Genomic DNA, 16,306 nt, shown 5'->3' with positions numbered 1-16,306 from the left:
ACACCGATGTTTTTTTCTCTCCTTCTCCCTTCCTTCCTCTTTAAAAAATCAATAAACATATAAAATGCTATTTTATGAAACTGTTACATAACAATATAATGTATTTAAACCAACAATAAGCAAGTGTCACTACTATTTCTATTAACAATTCCATGGCACAGCGTAAATGTTATTCCTGAGTACACTGTTGCTCAGCTTCTGGCTTTGTTCCCTGACCTGACACCTCTCTCTACCCCAAGTCTACCCACTCCTGACTGCTTTTAAGTTCCCAGAATGTATGTGGCTGTTGAACAATCTCTTCTGCCTTGAAAACCTTCTCCACTCTCCATCTTTAAGAGTCAGTTCAAATGAAATCTCCTATGTCAAGTCTCCCAGTGTTCCCAGAGCGCTTTGTATAGCCATACACCATAGCATGTACCAAAATACAACTGCTCGTACACGTCTGTCATTCCCACTTCCCACAGGAACACACACACAAACACACACACACACACACACACACACACACCGCATTTCTGTATTCTCAACATTTAGGTGCTTAATGTTTGTAAAATTATAAGCATTTTCTAGGGCATCCTTTCTTTTAAAGCCCATTTGTTGAAAGATTTCTTTTTAAACATGTGAGAGTTGAATGTCTATATTCTATAATGTCTACACATGCAAAGAATATCTTACCCCTTCCAGACCAAGCTTCCTGGTCTGTTATTTTTCTGACAGTGAGCTAATTCATTAGACCAAGACGACCATTTATGAGGTCTAAGGACAAAGGGCACTAATGCTGTACAAGCCTAAGGTTGTTAAAAATCTAAAATATATGGAATTTGTTTTAAAGGAGAAGAGAGAGAAAAAAAAAATTTTTAACTGCCCTTAAAAAGAATGATTGTATGTTTATCAAACACTCAGCTTCATTTAGGCATTTAATTAAGCCATTTATTGCTTCAAGTGTGTTACCATGAACATTTTAATATACACTCCACAGCAGTAAGGCCTCAGTTTTCACCACCTATAAACTGTGAACCCACAATTGACTTTTTTTAGGCCACCAATCGTTACATGAGTCTTGTACACAACAAAGATTTTGAATGTGTATTTTATAATACCAAAAATGCTCATTATACCCCTTGTAAATGTCACAACAAACACTAATAGTTGGCCACATTATATTTGATGAGGTAGTTCCATGTCTGGCTATCTGAGATATTAACAGGTTCCACCCATTATTAAATAACTGCACAAAGTTTTGGTTTACTTCTTTATACACACTTCATAAAATAGTCAATGTTTGAGCTTAAGATTTGTCAAAATGTTTCGGAGTGACTTGGGAAGCAGTGGAATTCACATACTGAAAAGGGCTGTAGCAGCTGGACATAGGGATGTTCCTGACTCTGACAATGAACTTTCTCTTAAAATAAGGCTGAATATAAGGCTTTATCCTCGGACCAATTCCTATAATACAAATAAGTTTGGAAAAAATCATTACATAGAATTAGAACATTAAACAATAACACTAAGCATCTCCAGGCAACATGCTGATAAGCTAGTGGAATACTACCTTATATATTATTTCTTAAAGATTTATAAAATTTCCATGAAATATCGAGTACCACCAAATCGTGATACTAGGGATACTATGAAATCACGGTAACGCACAGATGAGCCTCACTTAGCTTCATGGGCTGTCCAGTGCTAAAACAGACTGCGGAGCTCGGAGCTGTGGCACTGGAAGCTGGAAGAGGCCTTTGAAATCCCCTATCTACCCCAAACCCTTTGGGTAGCATTGCATAGACGTCACAGTTTTCTGAATAAGTTCTAAGAGGCTCATAAGTAGTTTTCATTAAAGTAAAAATCTGATGTACCCAGTACGTTTTGATATAAAAAATATAACATAATAAATATTTTAAAAGCTTTAAGGATTTTTCTACTGATCAGACTCAATAGTATGCAAAATTTATAATTTAAATAGCACCTATAGAATAAAACCATAGAAGTGCTTTAGAGACTTCCTACAGCTAGCATCACCCTGGTTTAATAAGGCCCAGAGTGATTAAAAATTTGAATTAACTGTCATACTAGAATATGGTAAAATTAAAAAAAAAAAAAGAATTTTAAACTCCAATTCAGGGGGTTGCTTTATTTAAATTGGCCACACTGTCTTAAGTCAAATATCTATAACCATTATTTTCATTTTACCTGCTGTAATTAGACTTCTTTCATGTCCTTCCAACTGAAGGAAAAGCCAGAAAGATGATCTAAAAAAATACATCTGCATTTCAAATTTACATTAAAAATGTCTTTCCCTTATTTTCACATCACAAATTCTAAGCATTATTAAAGAAATCACAGATTAAACAGCTTTCTGTGTCTCGGGCCTCAGTTCTTTTTAGATTATGAAAATTGGAATTTAATTAGAATTGAGAAATTTTCATTAAGTGTGTAAAATATAAATACAAGTAATTTTTTAAAAACTTTATTTTAACACCTAATACAATTCCAATTTTAAGGATTACTTGCACAAAAAAATAAACACATTTGGTATAAAAATGTATCCCTTTAATACCCTTTTCCCTTCAGTCCCTCCCCTCCCACCCTCCTAACTGCACTCGGTCTGGATGTAGACATATAGACTAATGGCACAGATTCGCTTTTACCTACAGGAGTTTCAGTTTAAGTGCCCAGGTTCTCTGGAGGACACAGCTCACTTTATCACATGAACCACTTCCTTCAGCCTGCTGAACGCAGTTTCACAAAGAAACAAAGCTTATTATAAAGGCATTTAAAAAACCATTATCTTAAATTCTCTTTAGAAGCACTACCTTTTTTTTTTTTTTTTTTTAACCATTTATATACAGTATTACATAACAGCTCTGGAGTGCAGTACATGCAGCAGAACATACCTGTTGAATATAAAATACTTTTCTTAAAACCTTCATCGTTGGAATTCTTAAAGTCTAAATTATAGAATGCCCATTACTTTGTGAAAACGGCTGAGGAATACAAATGTCTGCATATGTTGGCCACTGAAAGAATCCAAGGCTAACTGGAATAATATTCATAGCACACCAGGAGTGCATAAATAATTTACTTACATTATTAAAATACAACCCATAAAATTCAAGTTCAAGGTCTTACAGGATTGCCTATGTAAATCCTTTAAGTGGTTGCCTGGAAATGCACTGTATCTTCTTTCTCTTTTCTTCTTTTTTAAAGTCTTATATAAAATGTTTAGTTGAAGTCTTACTCTTTCTCAAACGAAATGACCGTCTTTATTTGTGCCGACTGCCTCTTCTCTTCATGGCAGCAGTACACTGTGGACAGTACCATTTCCCTTTTGGTGCTTCTGTCAACCCAACGCATCCATAATGGAACCATTCTATCGGGCACTAGAAAGCAAAATTGCAAAGAAGTGTTTAGTTCCTCTAAAGATGAGGGAATGTATTAAAATATGTCCACTACACTGAATATTAGACTAATGGAAACATAATGTTTAGATCTAGGAGCTGATTTATAAACCACACGGTCCAACTGATAAGCTTCAGCGATGAGGAAATGCAGGCACAGAAAAATTATGCACCTTTGTTAACTGAGATTCTTGTAATCTATTCCCATGATACTAAATAAGGAACTAAAATTTACTAATTTTCATGTTCTTGGAGAGTAAGTTGATACCAACTTTTAAAGTTAAGAAGTGAGATGGGTCTCTTATGTAAAAAGGAAATGTATTTTTAAAGATTTTATTTAATACTAAGGCCCAGTGCACAAGATTTGTGCACTGGGGGAGGGGGTGGTCCCTCAGCCTGGTCTGCACCATCTCACAGCCCGGGAGCCCTCAGGGGATACCCGACTGACATCCTTAGCACTGCCGAGGATCTATGGCTGAGCAGTGCTCACCCTGAGGGAGCACAATGACTACCAGGGGGCAGCTCCTGCACTGAGCGTCTGTCTCCTGGTGGTCAGTAAGCATCTTAGCGACAGGTCATTCGGTCAATTTGCATATTACCCTTTTATTATATAGGATTAGCCTTATTCGCTCCCACATGGAGTGGAATAAGCTACTTGTAATTAAAGACATAAAGGAATGCCCTGGCTTTCCCTTTTGAATGAACCCAATCCTGGATATACAGAGAGGAAAAGTGCTGTACTCTGCAATATGTTAGGCAGTTCCACACTTCATAGAAAATCTTAGCATTCACAAGAGTGTAACTGGGAACGAGAGAGATCAGAATATGAAAGAGTAATCACAGAAATCTTATTTGTCATTTCCACTAACAACCCAGGAGACAGTTTCCAATGGTGTTCTTTAAATGTTTGGGCAATACTGTCTTACAGTAATTACAAGTGATTCTAAAGAGGGAAGTGGAAGGAGGGTCTTTCTCGTTCTATGTGAACATGTTTTTGGGACCCTGTCAGGTCAGAGAGAGTCCAAATTTCAAGGTACCTAGCCAACTCTGCTCAACCTTCACATTATTTACAAATTCAAATCTCTTAGGTGTAATATTCCTGAGTAGGATTTCTATGGAATTCAGAGTGGCTACCCCTCCGGAGTAAAAGATGGACAAAAGAGTTACATGAAAGTAAAGAGGGAGTGAAAATTACTAACTAGACACATTCTCAGCACTCAATAAAGCTTCTCTCTAATCAAAATTAAGCTTTCAAAAGAAGAGTAATTTCAAAACTCCTTTTTTTTTTTATATATAAGTGATTTTTTTTTTTTTATATCAGCTGACACCTGCAGAGGACATACTACACTAATGGGAGGAAAATAATCTCACATCCCCTCCCCTTCACCTGAACATCATGCTTCTTGAAAGAATATTGTTTTCAAGTTCCAACTCTTCACTGTGAATAGTGAATTGGATTCTAGCAAACACAATATTCTTTAGCAAATGGGAAGGGGATGTTTCTAATTTTCATACAATGTAACACCTTTTTGAGAAATACAATTTGCATAAAACTATAAAATTACTTTAAAAGTTAAAATAGGGAACACATTAAGAGACACTATCCTATTTAGAAGAAGAATATTCTAGCATTAATATGACAGAATTAACATAACTGCAAACTCTTTTCTTAGACTGAAAGACACAATAAATAACAATATTCAAGTAATAATATGCTTTTTTTCATTCCTAAATAGAAAAATGTGATACTTACATCTTGGTTATCACAGCCCACCATCTCACCATAGGATACCTGGTTAAAGGAAAAATCTTATTATGACTATAGAACAAACATCTAAATCCAAATTAACTCTTTATGATACTATTGGTTAATAGAAATACACTGAACATACACTTACATTAAGAAACAGGGTACACAGATTTACACTTTTACATTCTTTCCAAAAGACTTTATGGGGGCATAAGGGGAGACACACAGAAATTATATGCCCTTTGAAAGTCTGAAAGAACTCTCTGAGGGAGTCATCTTTGTGAATGATTCCTTAATTAAAGACCTTAAGTTTCTTTTTTGGTTACTTACTACTTAGGTTTTTATTTTTTCTTGGGTCATGTTAGATCATCTACATTTTAGCAGTCAATAGTCCATTTCATTAAAACTTCTAAACTTATTACCTATTATATGTCCTTTCTCATTTTCCTTTTCGCTGCTTACCGCTAGCACTTTATAGCACCACTTCCTAACTCCTGAATTCAATGAAGTTCTCAATGGACTGAATAATTTTCCAGAAAAGGTAACTAGATGGCATACTTTCAGATTCTATGGACATGAACAATAACTTTACTCTGGGTAACAGTTTTTGGGAGAATACTCAAATTTTCCCCTCTAAGCTCTACATACATATTTCATCAACTTCTGACTTTTAGTGTTATGGAGGGGAATTGTGGGTGAATCTGATTTTGTTCTTTTGTAGGTAACCTACTTTTATTGCCAAGATTTATACAAGATTTCCTTTCCTTAATCCAGGAATGAAATCAGTCAGCACCTTCATCCTTGACTACCCAATCTACAGAACTGGGAGAAATAAAGTTCTGCTCTTTAAACCATGTAGCCTGTGGTATACCCTTACAGCAACATGAACAAGCTAAAACAATATGCACGTGGTTATGTAGTAGTGGTATATTAAAATGTTTAATTACAGGTTACATCTGAAGGCTGAGATTATGGATAACTTACATGTTTCTTTATACTCTTTGTATTTACAACAAACATCATTTTTATAAAAAGCAGGAAAAAATTATATATATATTAAAAAAAAAAAAAAAGCAAGGGTATTTTAACTGGAGTAAAAATAGCACATGAAATTGTTCTTTCCTCGTTTGTTCAGATTATGCTTTTATAGACACATGCCAGACTTTTACCTGATTACAGATGCAATATCGTGGTTCATTTGGGTCATAAGTCCAATCAACCTGACTATTTGAATCGGCTTCTGGTACGACTGTTGTTTGTTGGGAGATTTCTTGTACAACAGTTGATGACGAAGAACACGATGACAAGGAAGAGGAGGAGGAGGAAGAGGATGACTGCTGGCTTGAAGACTTGTTGTTGTTTCTGAAAAAAAAAACACGAACAAACAAACAAAAAAAACAGCATCAGTTTTATTTGCTCAGCATCCAGAAGTTACTGAGAATAACTACTAAATAAAAGTGGCATGAAATCAAATATATAAATTAATGTTTAAGACCAAATTTTTAATCTCTGGTAAAGAGATTAAAAAATGTAGTTTTTTAGAACAAAGAGCAACATTTTTCATAATGGTTTATTTTTCTTTAAAATTTTTTTGTGGAGAATAAAGGTATTCAAAAGGAAATTTTTTCAAAATATTTCAAAGTTTTTAAAATAATTTTTTTATCAGTACTATTTACTATTGACGTAAATTGTAGGCAATATCTTTAAGAATTAGCACTAGTTATGGCTCCCTTACAGATATTCTTTGTATTTTTAAGCACACTGCATAGTCTTCATCAAAATCTAAAATACAAAGATGTATACAAAAGCGTTTGGTGAGCCTGGCCAGTGTGGCTCAGTGGTTGAGTGTCCTCCCAAGTGGTCACTGATTTGATTCCTGATCAGGCACATGTCCAGATTGCGGGCTTGATCCCCAGTATGAGATGTGAAAAAGGCAGCCGATCAATGTTTCTCTCTCATTGATGTTTCTAACTCTCTCTCCCTTTCTCTCCCTAAAAAAAATAAAAAAAATAAAATAAAAAAAAGTTTTTTTAAAGAAAGCATTTGGTAAAAATGATCATGATCATCAACTGATGTGTGAATACTTACCTGTGTAGGACAGGAAACCAAAAGTTTTAAAATTCACAAGTAACTTGCCATTATCTGCATGTGAATTCCATTTTAAAAACACAAAAATTTATCATCAGCAGTTATAATAAATTGGGGTCATTAAGATGAATTTTTAAAATACTTAGCACTTTTGTGGTAATTCTACACCTATCACTCTTTCAGAGACTTACAAAAATAGATTACATTAAAAAATTATAATACAACTAGAGGCATAGGGCAGGGGTGGGTGTCCCTCAGCACAGCCTGCACCCTCTCCAATCTGGGACCCTCAAGGGATGTCTGACTGCCCATTTAGGCCCGATCCCCCTGGGCAGTTGGAAATCCCTCTCACAATTCAGGACTATTGGCTCCCAACCGCTTGCCTGCCTGCCTGCCTGATTGCCCCTAACTGCTTCTGCCTGCCAGCCTGGTCACCCCCAACCACTTCCCTGCCAGCCTGATTGATGCCTAACTGCCCCCCTGCCAGCCTGATTGCCCCCGCCTTCCCCTGCCAGCCTGGTCATCCCTAAATGCCCTCCACTGCCAGCCTGGTCGCCTCCATCCTCTCTCCCCTGCAGGCCTGGTCACCCTCAACTGTTCTCCCCTGCAGGCCTGGTTCTTCCTAACAGCCCTTCCCTGCTGGCCTGGTTGCCCCCTGCAGGTCTGGCTCCCCCAAGAGCCCTCCCCTGCAGGTCTGGTCGCCCCCAACTGCCCTCCTCTGCCTGCCCAGTCACCCCTAACTGCCTTCCCCTGCAGGCCTGATCACCCCCAACTGCCCTCCTTTGCAGGCCTGGTTCCCCCCCCGCCCCCCCAACTGCCCTCCTCTGCAGGCCTGATAACCCACAACTGCCCTCCCCTGCTGGCCATATTGTGGCAGTCATCTTGTGTCCACATAGGGGTGGCCATCTTGTGTTGGAGTGACAGTCAATTTGCACATTAGCTCTTTATTATATAGATTACTAGGTAACTAATTCTGTTGGCCTAGCATTTGAACTTTCATTATGTGTGAACACCTAGCAAATGCAGGTACTTAGGACAGACATTGCTAAGTACCATTGTTTTCGTATTTGAAGTTAATATAATCATTCTAAGAGTATAATATACAAAATCTAAGGATATTTTCCTAAGTTTCAATTTTGGGGACATACGACCAAGAATTAGACACCTTATTCTTAATCAAAATGAAGAATCTTATTTAAAATTCCCAGGATATAATTTGTATTTTATGTACTAATTTACCTAAAATAAGAGGTTATAAATGAAATTTCATAAAATGGTTTATCCTAACGAATAAAAATAAACAGAAATTATTAATATACCCAATTTAAGACTAGGACAATTAAAGACTCTTAACCCTTTTTAAAGACTTTACCTCTCAGAGTACGGCAGTGTGAATGGCAATGCCATACCTTTCACCTCTCCAAGCATCCTGATCCCTCTGCTGCCCCTGTTTGACCTGAAAGCAGTGGGTGCCCTGCCAGCTGCACACTTGGGAAAGGGGCCGGGCTCCTGTAGCAATCAGACTTACTTGCTCTTTCTCCCGCTCCGTGAGTCCGCTGCTGATGAACTGGCATTCTGTGTCAATGTCGTCATGAGCGCTGAAGATGATGAAAAGCCAGCTGTTTCCCTGGGCATTGAAAACTCTTTTCCCAGCTGAAAGTCATTGTTTTTGAATGCTTCGTAACTGGCTTTTAAACTTGATGTCCTTCGGCCCTCTTTCATCTTGAACAGACATTCATTGATAGTATTAATATACATAAATATGTAGATTTTCTTTCTCAAGTATTACTAGTTACATTACTTTGGTTTAACCAATAGTACTTTATTTTGTTTAAACCATTTTCATCATTGTAATTTTAAGCTATTTTATACAAAGAATTTAAAATCAAGGCAACCTAGGCTCTGAGGCCACAGAGAATGCCCTAGAATGGGTAGATAGATATAAAACTATGATTTAAAAATGAACCTATGCAATTAAGAAAACTTCTTGTTCACACCTAGTTGTTTCTACTAGAATTTGCCAATATTTCAAACAAATCTAAACACCGTGTTTCCAAACCTTTCCCATTATTTACCTGAGCTGTAGCTTGAACTGCCTGAGCAGCTGCCATGGTAATTGCCCCTGCACCAGTTCCTGAAGATAATGAGCCAATATTATAGGATGCCAGAGGTTGGGAGGAATTCACATTATAAGCATTGTTGGATGAGGTCGTAGAATTATTATTTCGACAACCTGCATAGAATTAAACAATAAATAGAAATGGTCAGAGAGAACATAATGTTAGTGTGTTTAAAATACATTATTTCTCACCACAGATATAATCATTAATTTAAAATTTTCATGTCTCTATAAAATTATCATGTCATATTTTTCCTTTTTCTTCTTTCTCCTTATGTAGAAAATAACCAGGTAACGAATCTGTATGTTCATTAATCCTGAATACTTTCATTTTCCCTTATTTTAACATGAACAAGCAAAAGCAACCAATCACATTTAAGAATAAACTTACCTAGTGTATTTTCCTTAGAGGCATCGGATGTTAGGGTAGATAGAAGAGCTTCAGATTTAAACTTCTTTTCAGGAATATGGTCTGCTGTCGTATGGTGAGAAGTAGGATTATACTTCCTTTCTGCATATAAAGAATCCATGTGTTTTATAACTTTAGGAAACTATGGACAATGCATCATACTTGCATTTAGTTGTGAACTGGTACAGTTTATGACCTGAGTTCCTCATGAAATACAGACATTGTGTTTTCTTATAAGACGGGACAAATAGAACTCTATGCCACATGTTTTATCAAGAGCAGATTTCTTAGACATTAAAAAAAAAATTTTTAGTAGGAAAGAATTGAAGTTAATCCATTAATGCTCCATGGGTTCACATATAGCAAGAGGAAAATTCTGTTTTGAAAACATTATCTACAACTTAGATAAATTTTCAATCAACCCTTCTATCATGTCAAATTGATTTGTCAAAAAATGCAGACAGTCATCAAGCCAACTGACTAACCATTCACTTAGTCACTAAATGAAACGTTATTTCTGCCAAGCAGTAGACTAAGCACTGGAGAAGCAAGAATGAAAAAGACAAAGAGCTACTTTGCGTTTGCCTCGGGTATTTGTGTAGAAGTGTTTGCTGCTATAGTGCCATATAGTCTTCTTCCATGGATTCCAGGGAAAAACAGATCCCTGCTTCCAAATCAAAGATGCTTTTCCCAAGTGAAGAAAAAAATCTACCAATAACTGCAATGACAAATATATATCTAACAAAATAAAAGGAAAGGAAAGATACTTATGTCTCAATCAATTGTGTAGATCTAATAAAAAAAATATACAGGTAATATGAGCTTTTAATTCTACTTAATTTTATTTGTACTAACAAGCCAAACTTACTTTCCACTGGAGTATGTGAATGAGCATGGTGATTGTTCACTGGCTGGGAAGGAGTATCTAATTCCAAAGATCCTGGAAAAAAAAAAAAAAAAAGGACAGAGATTCACTATCATTTACTGTCACCGAACTTTATATGTCAATCAATTACAGGTACTCTGTACCCTCACCCAGCAGAGGACTAGCAAACTCTGATGTACATGCCTGTGTCACTTTAGTCAAACAAATTAGGTCACCACTGTCAATTTCACCCCAAATCAATAAGTAATCCATTTCTCAATATTCACCTTAAGTACAAAACAGGTCAAGGCATGCTAATTTTGATTAAGGGAATGCACAACAGTAGGTACCAAATACTAGTAAGTGGATGAATGAATATTATAACTCAACCCAGTTTTACTGAGTTGAATACTTGTATGGGAAACCCTAAAGTATTAAGCAACAGGACATTATTGTACAAAAGGAAATTCTTTGATCATTAAAATGACCTAAAATAGTAAAGGGATTTTGCTTGTGAAACGTGAAGCACAGAATCTACTGCCAAGCTTTATAATACTTTTAAATAAATGTTCTGGGTTTATTGTGATCCCTTGAGATGAAATTGTGGCAGGGCATAGGGTGGTTCAGTTTCTGTATCTTGATCCAATTTAGTTTCATTTGTCTGTGTCCTTATGAGGATGCTTCATAAGGAATAGGCATGAATTAGGCATATGAGGAATAGGCATGAATTACCATTACAGCATGTCAAAAAAACAAACAAAAAATCAAAGCAACTAAAGGACATTTTGTCTCAAAATACTTATTATTATCAGATAAGTTCCCCTGGAATAAAAATATCACAAATAAATTAAATGGTCATCAACATTGATGGATCCACTTTTGAATACAAAATGCAGCTATGGATTCATACCTGGCTGCTCTCTAGTTGACAAAAGTATATTAACAGAGTATATCAACAGAGATACACATAACCCAACACTGCAAGTACATTTTTTGGGTGTGTGTGTATGTAGAAATATATACATGTTCTTGGCACTGAAATGCACCAAGTAAAAAAGATGTTTGAGCCCTTTAACTAGATTCTAGTAGAAATCAGCCACAATACTGATTTGGCTCTCTAACATTTAGCTGGTGTCTACTCTGGGCTGAGCACCACACTATATGCTTTTATGGACATCACCTATTTAGGTTGGAATAAATGCTAAATTAGTTAAAGAAACAAAGCTTATGTCTCCACTTTTGGGAAGTCTCCTTAGTTAAACCTAAGAGGTTATAAGGGTAACCAGAGCAAGAGATCAAGCTGACCCTTGCAAAGAAATGCTAAAATGGTGTCTCGCTGATTCAAGAAAGTTTAGAGGAAAGAGACAGGACTGTGGAACCTATAAAATTTTTCTTAGTGACACAGTTGAGGAAATGCCTTAAAATGATTCTTAAGGAGAAATAATAACCTTCTTCAAACCTTACAACTTATACAAAGCCTAAGCGGGCAGGGCAAAGTCAATACATTTAATGACAAATGGTTGACTTGTTTCTAGATGGTAATTTTTCTTTAAATCTCTGCTCTTACCATTCAGCTTACCAGCACATATACATATTAAAAAGTGGAATGACTTAACATATTATTTTCATAGCCAGTGAGAATATTCTATGTTATCTCTCTCCATTTCCATGACCCAAACAGTTTCAACTGCCAAGGTCCAAGCTCTCGGGCCTGGTTGCCACCATCCACAGAGCGCAGGATCTGAGAAGCTGTGGGCCCAGGGTCTCCTCAGCGGCTTGCACACATACTGTCCAACATTGATGGAAAATGTAAGTTTTACTTACGTCTCTCTAATATTTCTGTAATTCCAGCATTATCAGCTTCCAGCTCCATTTTAAACTTAGCGAGTTCCTGATCCAGCTTTCTCAAGTGTCGATCTACCTGTTTCAAAGAAGATCAAAGATAACCACCAAAACTTGGGACATTATTAAAGTGTCAGTTTACTGAGGAAACCTACATCTTTGTTTCTGTTAATGAGTCCGTTTTGCATCCTTGATCGATTAACCTATACTTCAGGTTATTCATCTATAAAATGAAGATGCTGGCTAAGTAATCTCCAGAGTCTCCTTTAATAAATTTTGTGTTAAGAAAGCAGACTGTAGTTTGTTAGAAAATGTCTGAAAAAAGTGGTATATAAAAAGTAAAGCAACAATGATAGGGATTTGGGAGAGGAGGGAGGTGCAGGAGGGCTGGTGACTTTTCATAGAATGCCCTGGATTACTTTTAGCCTAATCTGACCCTACTCATAACAAGGCCGTCCACACTGCATACCACAGCATTGTTATTTAGAATGAGCAACGAAAGACCCTCAGTTTACAAATAAAGAAGCTATGATATTCTATGCATATATTTCTCTAAGGCAGGAGAGTGAAACATTTATGTAAAGGGTTGAAACAAAAGCAATTTTTAGCCAGAAAACTGAATTCCTCAAAGAGCCTGGTTAAAATAGTTTTACTATAAAACTATTGCTCTTGTAAAGGTGGCAAATTTTATTTTATCTTTCACCTAGAGATCTTTTGATTGATTTCAGAAATTATATGATACCTCAAACTAGCAATAAGTCTTCATTTATTTTTTAAGCTTAATACTAATTATTTTTTCAAATACACTACTTTGAAGTGAAAGAGAAATCATAAATTCTTTGAAAAAATATTCATGTTGCATTATTGACAACCTCTTTTTCAAACTCTAATTTCCCACAGAATCACTGTTATAATTAGTAACTTGCTTATAAATATCAAAATGTCTCTGGTACAAGAGCAAAAACTTTAAGAATTTCAATTAAATAATGTGTATTTAAAATAAGGGGGAGGGGAAGAAAAGTAGAGGAGGCAATTTGTGTGTTAGATATTTTTTCTAACCCTCCCTCTAACCTTTTGAGATAGGTTATTATTGTTTCTATTTCATAAGAAGAAACTAAGGCTCATAGGGAGTAAGTCAATAGCTACTGCATTATAGAAATGAGATTTAACTCTTATCTATATGTAATAAATTGTGTTTCACCATTTATGCTTAACATTGTCCTCTGAACTTGTATATGCAGAAGCCAACTGTTGTTTTGTTTTGTTTTTAACTCAGAGTAATATAATTCAATTTGAAAAAAAATAGAAATATTATTTTATTATTTGTATTTGTATATTAAAACAGCAACCACTGTGGTGTTGGTTCGCGATTTTTCAATAATTTAAAGCCCAACAGTCCCTCCATCTTCACACACAGTTATTTTCCAGAACTTGGTTGTAATTATAATATTTAAAATCTGGTAAGGTCAACATTATGGACACTTGCTCCTATTCAAAGAACTTGCAGGTGATGAGCATCCTTTCCAAAAATAAAGTGTGAACACAGACCTCAGTTATTCGAATATATTTTACATTGTCAAAATTTAATCTCAAGGGAAATCAGAAAAAAATACTCATATTTAAATCCCAAGACCATTTAATCCACCACTTTTCCTGCCTACAAATATGCTACTAATAAATACTGAGTTCTTATTATGTGCTTAGCACTGGATTACTTGGAGGATACATCAAGTATGAAAATCCCTATCTTCATAATAATTAGAATGTAGCTAACAAATCAAGATTTATGTAAGTTTTTTAATATAATAAAGTTTTGAAATATATCTTTATTCTAGATATAACAAATAAGCAACAGCAAAATAAAAAGTCAGAAGTAGCACCCAAAAAAATTAAACACTTGAAGTTTCTATGTTAGTGAAGAATGGATAGCATTCAAATATTAATATATAGAAAAGGGAGTAATGATTTGAAAGCAGAGAGACAGGAAGACAAGTAGTATTCTTAGAGAAAAGAAAAGTAAAGTATGGTGTGGCCTGTAACGGGTATGTATGGTATAAAGAGGAAGAGGGTTGGAATCTCAGCTGGGGGAGTGGGGTCAGGGGAAGAGGAAGATATCATACACACTTCACTCACTCCATCCCTGCAGTTAGGATCGCTTTACTAAATGAAAGACAATGCTGACAAGGTTTATTACACCTGAAAGCACGGGAAATAATGATGAGAAGAATTTCCAATACTAGTTCAAAGAAAGCAATGGAACCCAAAGAATTAATAACTCTAAAATCCAAATTTATAACTAAAATAAACAAACACAGAAAAGCCTTAACTACACTGTGGTGGGCAACTTTGTAAAACAGCTTCCAATCATTCCCACCTCCTGGTATATAAAAAAAGATTACAAATTCATCTATTATTTATTTATTAGCTATTATCAGTTAGTGAGGACTTTCTTAGATTCACCATTCCTACTAAATCAAATTAGAAGTTGGAAAGTAAGTTGCTCACAATATTTAACTTAAGCTATAAAAAACCAGGATACTTAGTGTTAAGCATCCCTAGCAAGAGCTTAATTGAATTTGACTATGCTTTCTAAAGTGCTCTCCCTCTACTTGCATGATTCTGAATGGTTAAAGCCTCTATTCTAAGTGACCATGATAATAACCCCACAATTTACAAACAAAGCAAGAACCTAAGTTATGCCACCCCTGCACACACCCCTAACCCCATAAGACTGATTTACAGCAGTAAAGAGGTTACTGGTCCAACTGACCAAAGATTACTTACACAAAGCTGAGCACAGACTCTGATTATTGAGTTATTCCCCATTTAATGTCAACAAATGCTAGCAATAAGTTTCCTTAAAGCCAAAAAACATATCCTATAACCCAAATCATCTGTGCTTTAAGTTTACATCTATTATCCTTTTTCTGACCTCTTTAGAAACAAAGGAAATTCTTTCAACATTATTTAACATATTCATGATTATAAAGATGTTTAAGTCACAGTTGGCCCTTCTGCATAAAAATTTAAAAAAAAAAACCTCATTCACTCTCTAACATTCTTCGATAGTTGTAATCCTTTATTCTCTTTCAACTCTCCCAGTGTTCTAATATTCAAATTTTCACGTGTCCCTGAGGACCCAAACTGAACTAAATACATATAGCTTTGTAAAAGTTTCTACATGATTAATGGTTCCCAATACGGTCAAATTCTAAAATGTAGATGCCTGGCTTACCCTTTCAAAATGAGCACTCAGTCCCTAAGCGGAAATCTAGGGCAATAAGAGATAAATTTCTATCCATGAAAAGATCAGGCAGTAGTGAATAAGAAGGATAAATTGGTGAAGAAAAAGGAACCATGATGGCAAATTATTTCTCTGGTAAGTCATGAAAATTGTTCTTTCCATCTCTGAATTATATTTAAACTAGATGAAAATTTGATCCATCTTTAGGCTGAGTCAAATAGTTGAGGACATTAGCACATGAACTACATCTAATCATCTTCCTAAAAGACAGTAAAGATAAAGAGACAAATCAAAAGGTCAAACATATATTTCATTCATTAGAGTATTAGGTGAAGAATTCTCAAATTTATGGACAAAATGTGGGCCTGAAATATAACCATCTCAGGAATATGCAAGATATAAAAAAGAACATGTTCAAGGGTAGTGGGCACTGTAACCGACTGCTAAATCATTCAAGCATTAACTAAAAGCTCAAATTTTATCCGAGCATACATAAATGAACTTTATTAGGTACTGTAATCTAATGCAGCTATATGACAGTGACATCTGGCTGAGGAACACAAACAATTGCATATGATTATGAATATCAAG

The 16,306-nt window shown here is 35.6% G+C and overlaps 1 protein-coding gene across 2 annotated transcripts in view; it reads right to left on the bottom strand.

Annotated features, from left to right (window-relative positions):
- Positions 1–908: 908 nt before the first annotated feature.
- Positions 909–16,306, bottom strand: part of ING3 (inhibitor of growth family member 3) — a 35,344-nt gene continuing 19,946 nt past the window's right edge. The window contains exons 5-12 of one of the 2 annotated variants that reach the window (XM_036425413.2): positions 12,454–12,550; positions 10,633–10,704; positions 9,747–9,866; positions 9,312–9,469; positions 8,765–8,958; positions 6,318–6,510; positions 5,152–5,190; positions 909–3,380 (exon numbers count right to left, since the gene is read on the bottom strand). In XM_036425413.2, coding sequence (XP_036281306.1) covers positions 3,264–3,380; positions 5,152–5,190; positions 6,318–6,510; positions 8,765–8,958; positions 9,312–9,469; positions 9,747–9,866; positions 10,633–10,704; positions 12,454–12,550 — 990 coding nt within the window. In that variant the 3' untranslated portion in view covers positions 909–3,263. Of the gene's footprint in view, positions 3,381–5,151; positions 5,191–6,317; positions 6,511–8,764; positions 8,959–9,311; positions 9,470–9,746; positions 9,867–10,632; positions 10,705–12,453; positions 12,551–16,306 lie in introns of those variants that run through there. The other variant, XM_045576304.1, reaches the window with a different exon arrangement.

Source organism: Pipistrellus kuhlii, unplaced genomic scaffold, assembly GCF_014108245.1.
Source record: "Pipistrellus kuhlii isolate mPipKuh1 unplaced genomic scaffold, mPipKuh1.p scaffold_m20_p_10, whole genome shotgun sequence".
Classification (NCBI taxonomy): Eukaryota; Metazoa; Chordata; class Mammalia; order Chiroptera; family Vespertilionidae; genus Pipistrellus; species Pipistrellus kuhlii.
This window is presented reverse-complemented; position numbering and strand designations above follow the sequence as displayed.